Genomic DNA, 12,301 nt, shown 5'->3' with positions numbered 1-12,301 from the left:
TTAAATAACCCCCTTCGAAGCTCCATATCCAAACTGCACGCAAAACGAAGCACTCAGAACGAAATCATAAGCTTCGTCAACATCCCTCCCAGCGGCTCTAGGAATCCATGGGCTCAGTTTGAACAGCTTCCGCCTTCCAGACTCAATCCTCCCGATTTCCTTCTTTCCAGTCGGAAACCGGAAGCAACAGAGAAGGAAATCTGTCGGCGAAGGATGCCAGAGGGGTAGGGGATGGCGTATCGGGGTGTATTTCGAGCGCAGCCACGCACGCAGGCAGGCAGTCAGGCACGGCCGAAAATCGAGGGGGGCGCGCACAGGTGCGGAAGACGGGGCGCGTGCGACGACGCGGCGCGTCGCCACTGCTGCAGCGTAACGTGGAAACTCAGTCCGACGGCGGCGCTGCACCAGACGTACGGGTTAGAACGCGCCTTTACGTGGGCCTGGAACCAAACGTCCCCGCGACCGATTTCGTTCGCCCGCTCGCCCCCTCGCAGTGCCATCGAAGTCACCGAAACGGTCTTCGTCGTTCCCTCGAGGCAAACGCGAAGGGAAGACGACGCGCGAGAGGACGGTGGAAAAAAATCTTGGAGAGAGAAATTAAAAGGGAACAGAGTCGGTGGTACGAGGAGGAGAGAGACTCTCGAGGGATCTCGGCGCTGGATCGCTGATCTCGCGATCGCCCGTGAACGAAGAGGAGAGGAGGCCGAGTTTTAATCGACGGGATAAAGCAGATCGAAGAGCAAGGGGAACGAGAAAAGGGAGAAGACCGTGCACCGCGAGCAAGTGCCTTTTCCTCTTCTGTTTTCCGTTTCGCGGGGCTTCGTTGGTCCCGCCCCTCTGGGCGGCTCCTGCCCGGAAGTACCCTCGCTCGAAGGACCCCGAACTGACGGTGTTCCCCTCGCAGTACGAGCTCGCTACCGGTGCCAGGATGTTTTCGTCCTCGAGAGCTTTCCCGCCGATTCTCTTCGTGGCGCTCCTCGTCTGCATCGGTGAGTTTATCTGTCGCTTACGCACGATACGGGGGTCGAAAGCGCGGAGACGGAGCGTGCTTGCGCGGATTTTTTTCTGGTTCTATGTGCTCCCTTTGCATCTGTATGTCGTGGGATTAATGGGAATAAGTGGATCGCTTGATCGAAGCAGTGGTGTTGATAATTACGCGGACCTCGGCTAGAGAGGACGGAATTTGTGACGAAATTATTATGCTATGGGACTTGTGTCGCGTATTTTTGGTTGGTCTCGATTTATGGAAAATTCGAAATTTTTGTGCTTGTAGTTCACCTTTTTTTAAATATGAAAATTCGAGTTTCTTGGAATTGAATGTGGAGATTGATCATACGTGGTTGTCTCATAAATATCGTAATTTCTTGAATTATCTTGGAAAGTTAGACAATTGTTGAGGAGGACATGACATCAAACTTAAATGAAAAGTGGAACTAAATGTATATCACAACTTAGAATTTATTAATAATCGCGTAAAGAAAAATTGTTTAAGTGTATGTTATTTTTTAACATTTTTAGATGTTTCTAATTTTATTGGTTAATACTTTTTTTCGATTCTTAAAATATGCTTGTTTATACCCTTTTTAAAAGCGTTTCGCTTTGGCTATGCTACGATATCCTCAAAAATTAGTTTATTACAGAAACATAAAACACGGATTACTAAGAAAACATGTTCCTTGTGACTATGAGTTCAAAAATCATCATTATTTCGATTATTTCGTTAATATGTGTAGTGATATTCAATTTTTATTAATATCTATAATATATCTATACTTAACAATATAAAAGATCTTCAATGGCGTAGAAATCGTAAAAACAGTATTATCTATCTTATTTTATCTATTACTTGAAGCATAGTCGCATATTACCATAACACATAAGTGCCTAGAACCTACCATCAGTACATCACAAAGACATAAAAAGGAGCATAAATACCCTAAAAGTATCTCCATCTTAGAAGTATCGAAAATAATCTCAATTATTAACTACTCTATGCATAAAATAGCTTCTAAAAGTTACTTATGGGGTAAACTGACAAGAATTGTTACTGAATATTCACATTTATAGGGCAGTCTTTCGTGGTTTGATTCTCGTCGCGCTAAAGCCGCTTGGAAGTGACTCGTGCCTTCGACTTCCGTTGATTCAGGGTGTAACTTCACCGCTTTGCTTTCGAAAGATTTCATACGCTTTTCAACGTGCTTTCGAGCTCCTCAGAGGCTGCTAGAGAGGAGCTTTTCCAGAGATTCAACGTTGAAACGTCGAGCAGTTCTTAATCAAGTACCGTCAAGCGTCCAATTAGGGCGATTCATTGTTCGCGATCATTCCCCCACGACTTTGGGGTAGGTCGTTTCGCTCGACGCTGCGAATTTCCGTGAAAGCGTAAAGTTCGATCCCTAGTAGCCTCTAGGAATCGGTTTACGGGCCATTCGAAGTCACTGCGTCCCGTAAAATAGTAATTGAACAAAGGAAAACTTTACGACTTTGGATTATCGTTCAAGTGTCATGAATGTGTTTTCAACTCTTCCTTGATGAAAACTTTAATAGATCTACGGGTTATAATACATTTTATTTTTAATGGTCGGCGAGGGAGGTTTTATTTGTTCGGTGTTGAAAGCAAATTGTGATGCTTTTCAAATGGAACACTTTAAATACCCACTATTTCAACCCTGTATTAATGTATTCAGAGTTACTATGGTCGATCTATCTATCTTGTAACACGTTGCTAGCTTTCTCTATACTCGTACATATCTACACTCGTGATATAAATCAGTTTTCAAATATTGCAGCAGCTATTGTTATATCATCGAATTGGGAGATTGGTGAAAAGGAGAAGTTTTAGAATTTTTGAGTAGCTAATCATTTCTTTCTTATATTTTATTTTCTTACATATTTGAATTAAGTCCAGTGCGTGCAGCTACAGAAAAATCGCAAGCTAGGAAGTACTTTAATTTGTATCCCCTGAAAAAGCTTCATACAATTCTGCACTGCCTAAAACTAAAATTAACGCAGGCACTAAATAGAGGCCAGCATTTAAAAGTCGGCCGTAACTCGGGCAGTTGATAAAGTGTTAATTTGCCCATTTCTGTACTGTTTGAGGTAGAATCATCTCTTACATATTCATATGCGTCATTACAGTGGACCAGAGTTATCTTGAATAGCAGCCAATTTCTTAATGAATAGATGAACATTCCAAACTTGGAACTTATTTCGAGCCAAAAAGTTGACAGGATATAAGGAGATATGAAAGCAAGACGTATAGGGAAAAATAAACAAACGTGTGAGAAGGAAACAAGTCCTGAAGATAAGAAAGAAAGGAATGATCGAATTGGGATAGATTAAATAAAGAAATTCGTTAAACATATTCAGATTTAATGTCAGAACCCAGTAAAATTGATTCTTAACTGGTATAGTAGGCTCGTAGCATTTATATTACTTTACTTATAATACTTAAATTGTTGTATAACATAGCAGTGACTGATTTACGCATATTTAATAATGAACCTAAAAGCTTTAAATTTTTTGTCTACTATTAATTATTGTTTAGAATGGAATGACAGTAATTCTGCCATATTATGTCAAGAATTAAATTCGTGAAGGGAGTTGTACCATGTAGATAGCAAAAAACATAGTATATCTTTAGAATTTCGTAGAAGGAAAACAATTCGAGTGATTGATTTAAATTTTCACGCATGAGTTTATACGTGTCGTATCATATTGAACAATTTTTGTCATACAAAAATACTAAATAATAACGAAATTGCCTTTACGTTTGACAGGATTGCTGAGTACTCAGTAATCTGAAACAAAAAAACAGACATATAATTAATTTACACGGCGAGAGCTAGAGTGTGAATTAAAATTTTTGAAAAATATTAAAAGCTGCTAAAATAGTAGCACATTAAATAAAATGTATCAATTTTCTCTTGAAAATGTTCAGCTTGAACGTATGAAAAAAGTATGTTAATGTTAAGGTATCTCAAATATTCTAATTCATACTTTAGCTTTGACCGTGTAGATTAATTATATGTTCGATTTTTTCGATTCATGTCACTGGATATACCACAATTCTGCTAAACATTGTTTCTTTTAACTCTTACACAGCAAGCTATAACTTCGTTATTGTTTAATATTCTTGTACGAAAAATATTGTGCAGTATAATACGACATGTATAAACTAATGCGTGAAAATTTAAGTCAGTCACTCGAATAGTTTTCCTGCTGCAAAATTTCAAAGATACGCTATTTTTTGGGATACGCTTAATAAAAGTACATTCTTAGCGTTGGATCTCCTCGAGAGAGGACTCGAAACGTCGTGATGATGATTCCCAAAACGCGTCGACGAATCACAGTGTTCTGCTGCTCGCTAATAAATAGCATTATGCCGCGCTGAAGTTTACGATCTAATCGAATTAACAGCGCAGCGGGTGGGGCGGTTCTAACCAAATTTTCGGCTGTCCCACATAGCGAAACGGGGTCTATCACGAGAGGGGACAAGGCGGTGAAGGGTAGAGAAGGAACAGTAGAAATTACACGGACGATCGAACCTTTGTCGGGGAAACACTGACGTTCCTGGATTATGAGTGACGTTCGAGTGGAAAAAGACGAGATGCTCGGCCGTGGACCGAGCAACGAACAAGGGAATGCAACGAGATCTCGTAAAATGAAATTTGACGATTCCCATCGCTGAGTAAGTCGTCCTTGTGAGCGTATTTACGATTTTCATTTTGATCTTACCGCGAGAAAATCGTATCAAAAGACGACTCGCGCTTCGGTAGGTCTCTGCTGTACGAAAATGAAGGATTGTTTTTATTGGTGGTGATACCTAGAGCACAGACTGAGAAGCATTGGTGTTTGGAGCAAAGTGGAACGTGTTGTGCGAGATTTAAATTTTTCTAAGAGTTTCTGTGTACTTTAGAATGTAGATAGCTGTGACGTATTAAACAGACAGAGTGGTGAATTTAAAATGACAAATATTTCTTTTCCAAAAAATGGAGCCCTGGTTTATTATAAAAAATATTTACTATTGCATTTTTTTTAATTCTACTTCATGAAGTGTAGGTGTCAAAGAAGTATAACAACTCTGAGATACAGTTCGTTTTGTACTTGAATTTTTTAAGTTACATGTTTCATTTAGAAACTGATAGCTTACAATATTTAAAACCGCGCAAACCAACTCAGTTTAAACTATGAACTTCATCGATAATTCGCTCACGTTCCAGGTTCTACACCTTCCATTTTTTCCTGTTGCAACGTTAGACTGCTCCAATACACACGCCCTTCCCAAAGCGCTCCCAAAGAAGCGTTTAAGAAACATGCCGATATTTTTTATCCCGCCCCGATCTCAAAGAAAAATGACCTGGAAAGCTACTTTTTCTTGAACCACATTGTCCTCGCGAAACCATCCTTTCTGCGCGGATGCATTCTTTTTCGCGTCATCAACCAAAGATAAAATATCAAGGTGACCTGTTTCTTCCAAACCCCTCACCTTCGCGCACGTTTCTCAGTCGAACAAAACTCGATCAATCAGTCCTCGCCCATTGAATGGAAAACTTCCAAAAGAATTAATTGCGGGATCCATCATCAGAGAATACGCACCCTCCACACTTGCATAAACTGAATGGTAGAATCTCGTCGATGCTGTTGAGAGGGTTGAAATTTCGCTCTGTGTTTCCACGAAGCAGCCATTGAACAATGAATCCAGCGATTCATCGCTGTCTGGTTCGTTGTTTCGTCTTAAATAATCCATCTTGCGCCCGCCAGCGCAGTGGCTGATACACAGAATGGATTTCGGTAAAACGCTTTCGGTGGATGGGATTACTGTGGGTGAGGCGGCTTGCGGTGTAGTTTAAAGGCACGATTTTCAGCGGTAAGCTTTAAGCGCGGTAATTTGCAAAGCAGGATTAGAAGGGGACTCGATCGTTTAAGACTCGAGTATAAAATACTTCGGTTTTCGCAGTACAGTCGCGATAGAGGTCTGGAGGCACGTTCACAGACGCCCCTTGAGCCTCGTTACAAGTGTTAATAGCGATTTTCAGCTTTCGTGGGATTGTACGAATATTGTCGAGGATCGAGAGCATATTTATTTTCTGCAGAACATTCCCCAATAGCTGAGATGCGCCAGGCTGTCAGACTTAAGTATATTCAGCTCAAAATTCGACTTTCGTCTCGATTATCTCAACATGAACTTAGAACAGTGTTGAAGTCTAATCCCCAGGTTTCCTGCATTCAAAGATGGATAATAAAGAAATATGATGTTGTAAATAGGTGAGTTATGATCCTCGCGAATTTTTACCATTTTATTGCCTTCGTTATGTTTCGTTGTAAAGGCGAGACGACAACTATGGAAATCTGATCGCAGGATGTTGACACATAGGTACAATATACATCTCTATCGACTGTCCTTTCCCTCTTCTCTCAGGCATCCTCTATCCCGGGTATCGACGATGTAGGTATCCTCTTACAAAGGATCGTTTCATTGGACACGGTAGTTCCTTTGAAGCGCTGCAAGAAAACGTGCTTTTTGGTTCGATTCGTTGTTTGGACGCTCTGTAATTCTGATTTCTAGTGTCAATTGAGTTCTTCGTGAAATATGTTTAAAGCAGACAAATTTTAAGAAATTATTTTATTTGATATTATGGGAGATGAAACAGGATCTTGAGAATAGAAGAGTAAATTCCTTTGCATTAAAATGTATTTGAGAAGCATGTGGGTATTACTATTGCATTTACAAAAGTGGCGATTCAAAAATAAAGGCAGCAGAGAATATTGAAAGCGATAATTGAAGTGGTAGCGATTTGCTGGGATGGCCATTTCTGGTTAGATAGCCAGTAAGTAGTATGGTCTTCTTTATGATCAGACATTCTCGGAAGTCCGACTATATACGGGAATTATTCCCTTTCCTGGATGTCTGAGCAGTACCAAGGGTCATTTCAATAGGATCCTTTCACTTCTATTACCTACTGCCCTCAATTTTCTGATTGGAGATTTTGTAATTAGTGACGGCTGAAACTAGTTGTAATTTATCTGTGACTGTAAAGGAAAACGACGTAAGTCACATATCTTTATTTTTTAAAGTATTGACGTTTAAAGTTTTAAATCTTTTATTGTCTATGATATGATTTCCAATTATTCCAGCGTATACATTAATACACTTATTTTAAAATTTATTGCCATGTGCCAATGCAGTGGCAACACCTGCATATAAAAAAATAAGCGTTGACGCTCTGCTGATATTCATACTGAACACGTCTGGGTAGGTTATACAAGTCGAATGCACGTGCACTTGACCAGTTTTCCAGCTTGATTTCTCGAAAGAATATTATTCTTTTTTTCGATTCATTTTTGCACGTAGGATCACTATCTACCCACTTGTTCTGCCACTTTTCAAATACCTTATATAAGGGTGTAATTAAGGTAAATCTTAGTAATAATTGTTTCAAGAAAGATACTCGTTAACATAACGAACAAAGGGTAAAATATTTATATCCCATGTTCTTGCTTAATTGATTTTTCGTTTTTTACGTATTTGGAAGGCTTTAGATTTTAAGAATGTGTCCTGAATATTTCATATTTATATTTAGAAAATTAACAAAGTTATACAGCTCTATACGACACAGAGTCACGCGGTTGAACGCTGCTAATTATATGCAAGAAACCGTACTTATTTAAAACTTTAAACGTGATTTTCTCGAAACACGATTTTCAAATGCGGTGAATATCACATCTCAAGAATGGATTGACCGATTCACTTCAAATTTGCAAGTCTATTTCCAATTTCTTAATAATTAACAAAAAGGACGATTTTGCCATGAGAATTCCATATTTCAACTTCACACAGACAACATTTGGTAATGAAATGTTAAATTAAAATTGGGAGATTGTCAAGAGCTCCTAAATTTCACCTACTCTTAATATTCATTCAGATATTTGCTTTCAGATGCATTGTTTGAGCTAGGAAACATTCACCAGCAAATGCTTGAAAAAGAAATACGTCTTCTATCAGTGGCAATATTCTCTTTAGTTAATAATATTTCCTCACGAAAATTTAGGATAATATAATTAAAAGATGTATATTCTAGAAAAAAAACATTTGCAGCAGTTTCATCATTCATAGTTAAAAAAAATTCCCTAACTTGTATAACTTTCTCGTTCTTCTAGGTTTATGTAACGTCTTAGGAAACATAGAAGGTAGTAATATGACTGTATATACAGTTTCTGAATTTTTTTACGAGGTATCCCTTCTCCGAATGACTTGCCAAAGGGATCACCAAGATCGATCTGTTTGGCACCGTGCGAAATTCAGGGAATTGGATCGCACGTTTCCTCGTTACCATATTTACATTTGCCTCTCAAAGAGGGTTACAGCACGTAGGATATAATATTTTCAAGCCCGTGTCACGCCGTCAGTATGGCTAGGAGGGGTGAAAAAATATGCACACGGTCGGGCCAGACCGTTCGATATCGCCTCTTTCCTGGCGCGCTTTCGACGTGGTTAATTTCGATGAAAGGTCGATTCGGGGTGCCAGGAAGGATCTGAAAAGAGCTTCATAATGAAATGATTGGTTCCCTACGTTGACCTGAATTTCATTGTGAACTTCGATGGACGTTTGTGCAGGGAAATTACTAAATAAAATTTGATGGTAATACTAAGGGGCAATTCGTTACATATTATATCATATCCTGTATCTGTTAGTTTTAAAATTAGAGTGAATTCTACGTTTCGTCATTCACAAATATCGTGTTTTTATGTACTTCGTGCGTGGGTAGAATAGTATCCACAGTGCTTCATTTCTGAATGGTAGTTCCATCCAAGAATTCAACATAAGCTACATATATGTTTTTTAAATTATAATTTAAAACACGCTGGTGCGTATTTATTCGATATCATTTTTTCAATTTGATCCTCCTGTGTCCAAGGTATATTAAGTCTTTGTACACGCAATGCTGCGAGTTCAGTGTATCGAGCAGCTAGTAATGAGTTTTTATACTTGCTTTTTAGCGTAGAATATTGAAAGATATGAATACAATTATTTTTAAACTTTGCCTGGAAACAAAATACATATTAGTATAGAATATTATTCTTTTATTATCTGTAAACTCCATTTTTCATAGAAATGTTCTCTCACGAAACCTACAAAAAACTCTCATAGGCTATTTTATTTTTCAAGAGAAGTATCGCCAATTTCTGACAATCTTTCAGTTGCACTTGAGTGTAAAACGTTAAACATTTATTCAGAAATTACGATGATTTATGGATTTGTTCACCAAAGGTTGTTAAATTTTTAACCTTAAATTTGACATTTGAATTTTTATATTGAAAGTGAAAGTATTGAAAATTTGAAAGAAATTCTGAAAATTGAAAACTTGAACAGCATTCGAAAATTTGAATACTTAATAATTTAAAAACTTAAAAATGTGCATATTTATCATTTAAATATTTAAAAATTATCGTATTTCATAATTTGAACATTTAGATATTTGAAGATTGAAAATTCGAAGATTCTGAATATAAATACAGGGTGGAGCACGTAACTGGAAATACTTTGATTATACCGTAAATAGTGATTTTAGTGATAAATGTTTCAGAAGTTGAATAGCTACGAGGGAGGCATAGGTGGACATAATTAAAGGCCATATGAATGTCAAGTCAATTGTTTTGAATGGAATCATGTATTTTTCGTAACAGTTTGTGATGCAACTCGTAATTCTGCATAAAAAAGTGTGAATCTATTTATGTGTTAAAGGTCCTTACTTTGGGAGATATTACAATTTTAAATATGCAAAAGAAATGTTCACTCAGTTTAAAAAATTGAATATCACCTTGAAGTTTCAAAAAATACAGGTGATAAGAATAAATCAAATACCTCGCTATTTGCTCTTCTTCGAACCACACAGGTTTCATCTGAAATCATTTTCACTGTAATTATTACTTTTGGAGATGTACCGTTTCGAATCATGTCAACTCGCATATTTACAGTTAAAATAGCTACTAAACTAATGTTTTGTTAACATAAATATGTAAATACTTTTTATAAAGAATTACGGACTGCATCACAAAATGCAACAAGAAATGTGACTCCATTTAAGAAAATTAATTTGACCTTCATAATTTCCATTGCGCATATATGTTTACATAAAAACTAATTGTATCAAACTATACCACCTGTGTAACCATTTAACTCCTATCTTAAACATTCTTAATTAAAATTACTATTTACGGTGTAATTGAAATAGTTCAAGGTACGTGTCTCACCCTATATTGCACTTTTCTAAAGAAACTATTAGGAGTTGAAAACAATAAAAAATTTCTATTTGCTTGCTCAATTAATGAAGCTTATTTAACACTCTACTCTTTAGAATTAAAAAAGCAACTCCATGCTATTAAATAACAATTACAAATTTCAGATTCAAGACTTTTCTCATAGAGATGTAATACGTGCTCAGTATTCTTTGAAGTATTGTCTATTTAAAATGGCGCTCCACAAACAACCCCTGAAATTTCTTCAACTTTTATAGCCTCCTACATACCGACTGCCTATACCTTGAATTCTCTAACAATGCATTATCTCTCCTGTCATCAGCTAGCAATTTCGTCCCCAGATCTTGTCCCCTTTCATCGCATCCTTTCTACTCGCGATGCCCTGATAATGGCCCGAAATTCGAACGAAATAATAGCTAGAGGAAGGTTATCGACGCATTCGCGGGACCGTGGCATCGTCACGAGCAACTAGAGTCGAACAATGTGACGACGAACCGAGGGGAAACCACGAAACGCAGGAAATATGGCAGCCGAACGAGCGAGCAGTATCCGAACGCGTGCATACGCGGCCAATTCGAGGATCAGTTATATTATGGAGCCGTTTGCTCGCTATCGTTTATCGATAGGACGAGAATACACGGGGTGGATCGATGGACAGATACCATTCGGTCATAAATTATAATTTCGTGAATTCGATGATTAGCGGCGGACCATTCGTGAATCGGACTATCGAGTTTATCAGGCGCCAACGATTGTGTTCAAAGATTGAGCGAACGTGATTCCTGATTGGGGCCGATGTGAACAGATGATACTGGCTTAATATACAGTATGCTGAAAAATTTGTAGGCTTTGTAATGCTCGTTATACTGAACAGAAGATCTATGGCCAATTTGGACTCGTGAATCTATTCTCTTAGAATCGGAGTAGATAGTGATTTTTTATTTCCATAGAGTGCAGTAGAAATCTACGTGAATTTGAAGGATAAATTAAATAAAATAAAGGTTGAAGAAATAAAGATTATTAAAAATGAGAGGGAAATTAAAGAATATTCAATTTCTGTATAATATTGAATTATTTTTTTTGTAATAATGTGTCGATGAATTAGCTGGAAAATTTTCTGGAGTACGAGATTGTTTTAACAGTATGCTAATGTTACAATTTTACACTCTTTCTTAGGATTCACCTCTTTCAGATATAATAAAATTTAATACTGAAATTCTATTAAGCTACACATGTTCTGTGTTAGCGTACAGCAATGTTAAGATAAAAGAGGTGTATTTAAAGATTACACCATTGCAGCCAGAAGGTTGAATTCAATTCAGAAGCGTGTAAGTTAATATATTCATAGTCATATAAGTAACATTGTTATCTCTGTATGGATGATATAATACTCGAAGGATTAAGTACTTTGTTTAAAACTTTTTGTTGGCTATTTGACAGATTATAGATATTCAGCAGACTAAATGCAGTATTTATTACTCACTCGAATTTTATTGTAATATAAATCATAAGCCTTTTTTCATGCAAAGTGACACTTCTGTTTAGGACAATATGACGAATAGTTTAATAGATATTAATATTTAGTTGAAACTGTTCCAAACGTCTAAATGCAAATATTTCATAGAGAAGATTGAAAAATTTTAAATTGAATGAGGAACTTAGGAATTGAAATGCGTGAAAATTTAAATATTTACTTGGAAATTCGAAAATTCGAATACCTGTTTAAAACTGAGAAACTTAGAACAGCTAACAAGTCAAGGATTCTAAATATTAAATATTTAAAAGTTGAAAAACCTCAACATTTCTTGGTTAAAAAATTTGAAAATTGTCAATATTAAAAAATTGGTAAATTCGAGTACTTGAAAATATTTAACTTTTTAAAAGTAAAGTTCTTTAGTTTTTAATATGTCCTAAACCACTACTCCAGATTATAAGTCAGTGAAGATTTCATATACAATGAGTCCTATATTTGAGCACTCCTCGTCAGAACATTGAGTCATATTTTTCCAGAGACATAGTTTCCTATCAGGGCCACAATACCCA

General features: G+C 37.0%; 1 protein-coding gene across 1 annotated transcript in view; it reads left to right on the top strand.

The window, feature by feature from the left end:
* Window positions 1-431: 431 nt before the first annotated feature.
* LOC143183509 (U-scoloptoxin(05)-Sm1a) overlaps window positions 432-12,301 on the top strand; it is a 155,373-nt gene continuing 143,503 nt past the window's right edge. Inside the window, exon 1 of the mRNA XM_076385057.1 lies at window positions 432-989. Within this exon, the coding sequence (XP_076241172.1) occupies window positions 929-989 (61 nt within the window). The 5' untranslated portion in view covers window positions 432-928. The remainder of the gene's footprint in view (window positions 990-12,301) is intronic.

This window comes from Calliopsis andreniformis, chromosome 9 (assembly GCF_051401765.1).
Source record: "Calliopsis andreniformis isolate RMS-2024a chromosome 9, iyCalAndr_principal, whole genome shotgun sequence".
NCBI lineage: Eukaryota > Metazoa > Arthropoda > Insecta > Hymenoptera > Andrenidae > Calliopsis > Calliopsis andreniformis.
The sequence above is the reverse complement of the archived record's forward strand: the minus strand, read 5'-3'. Positions and strand labels throughout refer to the sequence as shown.